We start from the raw sequence: 8,865 nt of genomic DNA on the forward strand, positions 1-8,865 counted from the left end.
AGGACATGACTAGAAACTCAAAGTGCCCATAACGTGTACGTAAAGCGGTTTTTGAGATATCCTGTTCCTTTATATTCAATTGGTGATACCCAGACCTCAGGTTAATTTTTGAAAAGAACTTAGCACCCTGAAACTGGTCAAATAGATCATCTATCCTAGGCAAAGGATATTTATTCTTAATGGTCACTTTATTAAGTTGACGGTAATCAGCACACATCCTAAGGGAACCATCTTTATTTCTAACAAATAAGACTGGAGCACCCCAAGGTAAGGAGCTCGGTCGGATGAAACCTTTATCTAACAAGTCCTTCAACTGATCTTTCAACTCCCTTAGCTCCGCTGGAGCCATACGATAAGGTCGAATAGAAATAGGTTTGGTGTCAGGAATAATATCAATCCCAAAATCAATAACCCTATTAGGTGTAATACCAGCGAGATTTTTACGAAACACTTTGGGATAATCACTAACTATGGGACAGATGCAAATTCAGGTACTACGGCTTTTGTATCATTAACAGCAACCAAATGGTAAATACACCCCTTCGTAATCATCTTATGAGCCTTAAGAATGGAAATAAATCTACCCTTTGGCTTAGCAATTTCACCCTCCCACACAATAACAGGCTCCTCGGGAAAGGCGAAGCGAACTAACTTATGGCGACAATCCACATTAACATAACATGCAGACAACTAATCCATCCCCATAATTACATCAAAATCCACCATCTCAAGTTCATACAAATCAGTCATGGTCTAACGTCCCATGATCACAACAACACAATTTTTATACACTCTAGAAGAAACAGCAGGAACACCAGAAGGCGTATCAACAGCAAAAGGTTCACACAAAGGTTCGGGTTTCATACCCAAATCAAGAGCAAAATAAGGGGTCACATAGGATAAATTTAAACTCGGATCAATTAATGAGTAAGTATCGTGAGAACAGATGGTAAGGGTACCTGTAACCACTGCATCAGAAGTCTCAGCTGCCACTCTACGAGGTATCCCATAAAGTCGAGTTGTCCCTCCACTAGAAGGAGTATCAACTTCCTTTCTCTTACCGTTGTTATGAGCATTCTGTTTATAATTGCTAGCATTACTAGCAGGTTGATATTTAGCAAATGCAGAAGTAGGCGAATCGTTCTTTTAGTTATTCATAGAAGCCATCTCATGTAGCCACTTTCTGCAGTCCCTCTTAAGATGCCCCTTAATACCACAGTGATAACAGATAAGATCCTCTCATACGGCGGACCAACTACTGCCTTGGGAGAACCTGTTTTGGTTATTATTCTTCTGAACATCCGTACCAGAAGGTACACTAGCATTCGAATATGCTCCAGACTGAGCAGGTGCTGAATACCCTTTACTCTGACCTTTCTTATAATTATTACCACTAAAAGCACCTGCCGATCGGGCCTTCTTGTTCTGATCTCAATCCACCCTCTCCTCATTTTTCCAACTCTCTTGTTGTTCAACAAACCCAACTAGAGATGAGAAAGTGCAAGTAGGAGACATAGCCATAGCAGCACATGCAGACTTGATACGTTGTACCAAGCCTTTCAAAAAATGAGTCAACTTATGCTTTTCAGTCAGAATCATGTATAAAGCATACTTTAACAGACGGGTGAACTCCAAACTATACTCACGAACTGACTTGTTAACCTGCTCTAGTTTTTCAAACATCGTAGCCATAACAATTCTTTGCTCATCAGACAAAAACCTTTCCATGAATGCTGCTTCAAATTCAGCTCACGTAGGAGCTAAGGCAGTGTCACCCCTCTCAGATTTCTACATCTCAAACCGTACGTGAGCAACATCCTTTAATTGATAAGAAGCAAGCCTTACAGCTTTGAAATCTCGGGCATCCATTTTCTTCAATGCCTTGAAGATCACATCTAGAAAGTGTTGGGGTTAATCCATCTCTCGTGACCCAAAGAACTCTGCTGACTTCAAGTCGAGGAATTACTTAAGTTTACCTCCACCGTGAGGTCCCACACTTCCAGACTGCTATTAAGCAGGAACCAATGTAGTAAACATTTGAATAGCCATTTGCATAATAACAATCTCAAGTACAACCGCCACACGAACAGCAGGAGCAGGCGGTGCAGGAGGTGGTGCTTGATTTCCAGCATCATTTCCCTTACCAGCATTCGTGCCCACAAGATTTCGGTTAACTCCCGCGGGACGTCCTCGATTACCATTTTTTGGATCGCGTCAGAGCCATTTCTACAAGGCACGAATTAATGAGCGAATTAGAATGATCCTAAAAGGACTTTAAGCTCTACAATACAATCTAGAATCAAGAAGAATAGGAAACAGCTATATATGTCTTGGGAGTTTCTCGGTCATGCAGGTGATCAGGCTGCACAAGGAAAACTCCACTAGACACAGCTCCATAGAAACTGACAAAAATCCTAGGACGTATTTAAACCTAGGCTCTGATACCAAGCTTGTCACGCCCCAAAACCCACCCTAGACGTGACCGGTATCCGACGTTATGAACAACATCGGAAGAACATAAACGACACAATAATAACACTTGAACCCGCCATGTTCAATATTCGCCTCCAACAGTTTAAAATAAATCTAACAAATCATGAATATACGAATTAGATCAGTGAAAGTCATTATAATTTAAATAATTCAACCAAAACATGATAACGTGCCCAAAAGAGTTACACAACAACTCTTCTTCTACCCACATTTTAATATATACTAAGGAGCTTCTACAAATAAGGAATAAATGTCTAAATCATCGGAACACAGCCCGAAAACTAATATAAATAAATGAAATTAAATAAATAGGGTGTCCCACGAATGAATGTGTGGGCTCACCATATCAGCAGCAACAACAAGTCCTTCCTAAACGCCCGGAGTATGAACAATCTGCTCTTCTCAGTTACCTAACATACCATCAAAGACAACAATGGTATGTCTGAGTTCTTCGTACTCAGTAAGTGTCTCGGGGACAATAAGTAATATGAAAATAAAATATAATAATACATAAATAAAGCAGTTCTAAAAAGATAGAATAAAATAGTTATTCCACTTTGTGCTTTTTAATATGTTTTGTTAAACAGTTTACAGAGTCATTTCAAAATCCTAGTTTCAATTATGGTTTAAATCAATCAGGCATAAATACAAATTCCATAATAAAGATGGATATCACAATCGCCCATATAGGCCCAACTCAATATCAACAACGCTCCTCAATACACCAGAATATGGATTCACGGTAGCTACTTTTCCTCTCGAATAGCAAGGCCATTAATACACCCCCGGTAGCGAACCTGGAAGTGGCCACTCTTCCCTCCGAATGGCAAGACAATTAATACACTAGGATCCATAGTGGCTACACTTCCTCCCGAATAACAAGGCAAACACAACAACAAAGTCCATGACGTAAAAGCCGATTCACAATTTGTCTCAAAGTAGTCACACCATCAATAACATTAAAGTTGGTTATACCATATCGAAAGAATAAGTCATTCCAATCAATGTTTTGAAAATGTACAACTTCTTTACAAAGATTTCCATGTCCCAATTCATCAATGAGAATGTCATTACCAACTCTTAACCAGTATTATTAAGCACCTCTGATAGAGGAAACCATTCATAATATCTTATACATATATAGGGTTTGTTACAATCTACGTTTAATGTGGGTTTATCCCCTCACACACATTAACCACCATTTAGACATGAATTAGAGTTCAGGAAACATGAAAAGATTACTTTTCCATTCATTCAATAAAGAATCTTGAATAAAATTTATACTTCCAACAATAATTTCAAAAGTGATTTTCATTCAAAATAAGTTTTTAAAAGAGAGACATACAAATCACCTTTATAGTCAAAAATAATTTTAAAAGAGATATACAAATAACCTTTATAGTCAAAAATGATTTTAAAAGAGACATACCTTAATATGTTAAACAAAGTTTAACAATTCACTTTTCTAATGAAGAACACCCAAATCTTAGCTTGAATAACTTTGGGAAGAATTATGTTACAAACCCTAGGTTTTGGTCACAAGAATCATGTTAAGAGTCATGGGTTTGATGTTAGAATGAATTAGTAATGTTAAGGATGCTCTTACCATTGATTTGAAGACTTGGAGGAATGATTTTCGTCCTTAGGGTTGTTTAGAAAGTGGAGGAATAAACAAAACAAGTGTCTTATTTATATTTTTCTGGTGAAAACGGGCCAAAAGATGCCCGAAGGACGGACCGTCCTTCGTGTTACGGACCATCCTTTGGACCTTCTTTTATTGGAAATTTCTAGAGAGTTCTGGTGACTTTTGAGGCGCTACGGTTCCATGTTATGGCCCATAACATGTGTTACGGTCCGTAACGTCTCACCGTAACACAAGCCAAATTTCCAACAAAGACAAGCTTCAATAAAACAGGCATATATTTTTGTATGTAACTTTTCTTGGGATGGGAGACCTACCGTTTTAAAGATATTTCAAAGATATACAACTTTTATCGAGGAAGTTTTTCCAAATTCGCAACACATTTTTATGAAAATCACCCAGAAGACAGACCTACCAAAACTTAGGCGAATTTAAGAGGCCTTAAGAACTTCACTAGTTAGCTTGACTTCAAAATGACCATCTTCCACCCGAATTCATCAAGAATGGATTCACATAGATATAATATCATCTTAACACTAAATTTTTACATGTTCACACCTAGTTCAAGTTTACGGGGTGTTACAAAGATGTCTTACGATTTGAGGCAACACTAATGGTAGACTAGGATGAAGCGTGATATACTGGAGTTTGTTGCTCAGTGTCTGAACTACAAAAAGGTGAAGTATGAACATAAAAAACCAGGGGGTACACTTCAGATGATGCTCATACCTGAGTGGAAGTGGGAAAGAATAGCTATAGACTTCATAGTTGGTTTTTCGAAGATGTTGGGGAAGTCTGACTTTATCTGAGTTATTGTTGACAGGTTGACTAAGTGTGTCCACTTTATTCCAGTGAAGATAACTTATGATGCGGATAAATTGGCTAAAAACTACATTCGTGAGGTGGTTAGGCTTCATGGGGTTCCTATCTCCATTGTGTCCAACAGGGGCATAACATTCACATCCAGATTTTGGGAGTGTTTGCATGAAAAGTTTGGCACAAGGTTGGACCTTAGTACAACATTCCACCCACAGACTAACGGGATGTCTGAGCGAACTATTTAGGTTCTTGAAGATATGCTTCGTGCTAGTGTGATAGACTTTGGTGGGCATTCGGATAAATTCTTACCTTTGGCCAAATTTTCATGCAATAATAGCTACCACTCGAGTATGATACGACACTGTTTGAGGCATTATATGGGAGGAGGTGAGGTTTCCTATTAGGTGGTTTGATGCGTTTGAGATGAGACCTTGGAGTACTGATCTTCTGAGGGAGTCCCTAGAGAAAGTGAAGGTGATTCACCTAAGCTTCTGGCAGCACAAAGTAGGCAGAAAGAGTATGCAGACTATAAAGTTCGAGATCTTAAGTTTCAAGAGGGAAAGCAAGTGTTGTTGAAAGTTTCACCCATGAATGGTGTGATGAGGTTTGGGAAGACGGAAAATCTTAGCTTGAGGTACATTGAGCCATTTGAGATTCTCAAACGTGTGGGGGAGGTGGTGCACAAGTTGTCTTTACATCCAGGTCTATCAGGCGTTCATCCGGTATTCCACGTTTCGATGTTGAAGAGGTACCATTGCGATGGTTCGTACATAATCCATGGGGATTCAATTTTGTTAGATGAGAATTTGACATATGAGAAAGAGCCTATTGCTATCTTATATAGAGATGTTCGCAAGTTGAGGTCCAAGGAAATAGCCTCTATGAATGTTCAATAGAAGAATCGTCCGGTGGAGGAAGCTACTTGGGAATCAGAGTTTGATATGCATAGCAAGTATCCTCAGTTTTTCAACTAGTCAGGTAACTCTTCCTAGATTCCTCATCTTTGTCCACTCGGGGACTAATGGTGTTTTCAGTGGTATCTAGTGTAATAACCCTCCCAGTTGTTATAGAAAATGTAGGATCACCCCACCAAATAGAATCTTCCCAATGGTAGAACGAGCAAAAAGAAACTCGATTGTATAAGTCTAAGAACTTAAAACTTGACTTGTTTTTGATTGCTTAATTTTGTTGAGTCTATCGGGGGGGACGTAGGAAATTAGAAATCCGTTCGGCATTCCGAGGCCACAGGTGGATTCGTATGATGTTTTTATATATATGTGCATGTCTTGTTTGTGTTTGTGAGGCCTTGGATGAAATGTTGGGTGATAGACTGGGAAACTGGGTAAAAAGTCCAGCTAACTGCCCAAATGGCACCTCTGTAGCGGGGTGGGTACCACTATGGCGGCAAAGCTATAGTGGTGAGCCCCTCGCCGTCATTGGTCAATCTTAGTTCGGGTGACCGCTGTGGCGGCCAATGGCCCGCTATATCAATCTTAGTTCCGAATTCTTTATTCATAAAACTCCAACACAGTTCCCCACAAGCACCTACGGCGAAATTCCAAGCTAGGGTAAGAATATTCTTTAGTGGTAAGTCTCATCCAACCCTTTCAATCATTCCATATCATCTTCATGATTATCATCCCTTTTATGGGTCTTCAATGGAGAAATTAGTAATAGCAACCCTAGAACTTAATAGACCTTCTATATTTGACGGGTTAGGATTGTTATCACTTATTTATCATCTGATGGCTTGGGTTAACTCCTCTTAATTATGAATTGAACCTTTAGAGCCATGAACTAAGTGAATTGAGACTTAGGGTTTAATAAAAATGATAGCTTGAACATGAAAACTTCTTGTAATTAGGGTGTTGATTAAACATTGTAATAGTTTGATGGTTAGTGATTACTAAGGCCTTTGTTAGGTTATTTTACACCTAGAAATCATTTGCCCATTGAAATAGGGATAAAAGGAAGGGTGTCTTTTATTGATTTTATGGCTAGAGTACCTGTGACTCATTGGGCATTCTAATTTCTAAACTTTAAGTGTTCCGAATCTTTACTGAAAGGAAAACTATAGCGGAGTCATTTGCATTGTTCCAGCTCTACGTTCGAGGTAGGTTACAGTCTACTTGAGTTACACTTTGATTAGTTGATTGTATGTGTTGTGAATTCTATAGGAGAAAGCATTTTTAGTCTTCATGCATGATATTGTGTGGTTGAACTCCTATATGCAATTGATTGAGTAACTGTGTAGGCTTTGTGCCACTATTCATGGGTGTTGAATCTACATTTGATGAGAAGTTAGTATGATCTTCTCGGTGAAATTGTAATACGAAATGATGATTTAAGAATTGATAATAAGAGGGTAAGAAATGCTTTTTTGTATAGATATATGAAAAGTCACAAATGTGACCTAGATTATGGGCTAGTGGTCCGAGGTTCGTTCCGGAAATGAGAGATATATTAATGTGAGCAGCATTCGAGGTTCTTTTGGAGCGGAGGTTTATGCTTGAGTCCGATGAGTATTCGGAATGAGTGGCACATGGACACCATCGGTCCCCTGCAGGTCATGAATACTGAGCAATGACATCAGTTAGTATGTGTGTACAGTATGATTATTGTGGTAGACTTATTCCCGTTTTTGGTTTCCGTTGATTTGATTTCTTGATATCTTGGGTGACTTGATTTGTGATTATCCTTGGTTGACTTGTTGTGGTTTATTGATTTCACCTCTGTTGGCTGGCTTGTTTATTCTATTGATTTTCTGAGATATACATGATACTAATATTTGTCGGCCTATGATATCTACCGGTACATAATGCTTATACTGATACTACCTTGCTGCATTTTTTTGAGTGCAGATTGTGATACAGCGACTGCTACCATCCTCATATGTAGCGTTGAGGCCGTTGCTGGCAGATTTAGGGTGAGCTTCTATCCATGCCAGGCCGCCCGAAAATCTTCTTTTATGATGTTTACTTCTACTCCAGACATTTTGGTTATTTGTTAAACATATTTCATTCCTTAGACATGTTTTAGATTAGAGTCTTTGTGCGGTGAATTTCGAATTTTAGGGATTTGTAATAGTTAGGACTTTCGCATTTACTTCATTGTTTATAGCATGACTTATTTTATTATCTTGTGCATGAATGAGTAATAGCAGATTTAATTGGTTAATATAAAAACATACTTAAATATATAGATGACCTGTGTGTTGGTTCGCCCACTAGAAGTTAGTATGGGTGTCAGTCAAGGCGGGTTGGGTCATGACACGGTTACTAATATGAATCTCAGGTCAGTATCGACGGCTTCCTTTCGGGGGCATAGAACTGCCGATGCGAGTTGTGCTCACTCCCGCGAGGCGATTGAAACAAGAGGGGAGTTCTCTGTAACACTTAAGAACTTACGCGACACTTAGAACTCGTTTGATCGCTCCCCATACACAAAACAGACACGCACAACACCAAAATTATGCTATCCTTGGATACCAAATGGAATAAACTCTATTGGATACATCTAGATACCAATTTGGCTGAAGTGGCATGATAAGAGTGAAAGAAATGAAGTTTCCTAAATGCCCTATAGCCTCTCGTGGATGGGTACGAACGTCTACATACCATTCCATAAGACTCTACTTGACATAACTCTTGTACTCATGAGACTGGTAACCTAAAGCTCCGATACCAACTTGTCATGACCCAAATCGTGGATCGTGCGGGCACCTACCCAATCCCACCTAGTAGGCGAACCCTTCCCAAAAACAATAACCTAATTTCACCAATTAAAGAAGAAGACATACTAACAATTTTTCAAATAATAAGATAATAAGAATTACTTTATTAATAATTGTTTCCCAAAATCGGGTCTAGACTAGTACAAGAGCTTCTACGATTTACAACTCATATTGAATT

The 8,865-nt window shown here is 38.9% G+C and overlaps 1 protein-coding gene across 1 annotated transcript; it reads left to right on the forward strand.

The window, feature by feature from the left end:
* Nucleotides 1–4,761: 4,761 nt before the first annotated feature.
* On the forward strand, nt 4,762–7,884 carry LOC132614044 (uncharacterized). Its single transcript, XM_060328401.1, has 4 exons — nt 4,762–4,906; nt 4,988–5,138; nt 5,418–5,676; nt 7,816–7,884. Exons 1-4 carry the CDS (start codon nt 4,762–4,764, stop codon nt 7,882–7,884), a joined length of 624 nt encoding a protein of 207 aa, XP_060184384.1.
* Nucleotides 7,885–8,865: the final 981 nt, after the last annotated feature.

Source organism: Lycium barbarum, chromosome 1 (assembly GCF_019175385.1).
Source record: "Lycium barbarum isolate Lr01 chromosome 1, ASM1917538v2, whole genome shotgun sequence".
In the NCBI taxonomy this organism is placed as follows: Eukaryota; Viridiplantae; Streptophyta; class Magnoliopsida; order Solanales; family Solanaceae; genus Lycium; species Lycium barbarum.

Bases quoted from the DNA above. Each gene is read 5' to 3' on its own strand.
- LOC132614044 (XM_060328401.1), top strand. From the start codon at position 4,762: ATGAAGCGTGATATACTGGAGTTTGTTGCTCAGTGTCTGAACTACAAA. The intron at 4,907-4,987 runs GTTTTTCGAAGA...ACTTTATTCCAG, and splicing joins AGCTATAGACTTCATAGTTG to TGAAGATAACTTATGATGCG. The intron at 5,677-7,815 runs GTATTCCACGTT...TTTTGAGTGCAG, and splicing joins GTCTATCAGGCGTTCATCCG to ATTGTGATACAGCGACTGCT.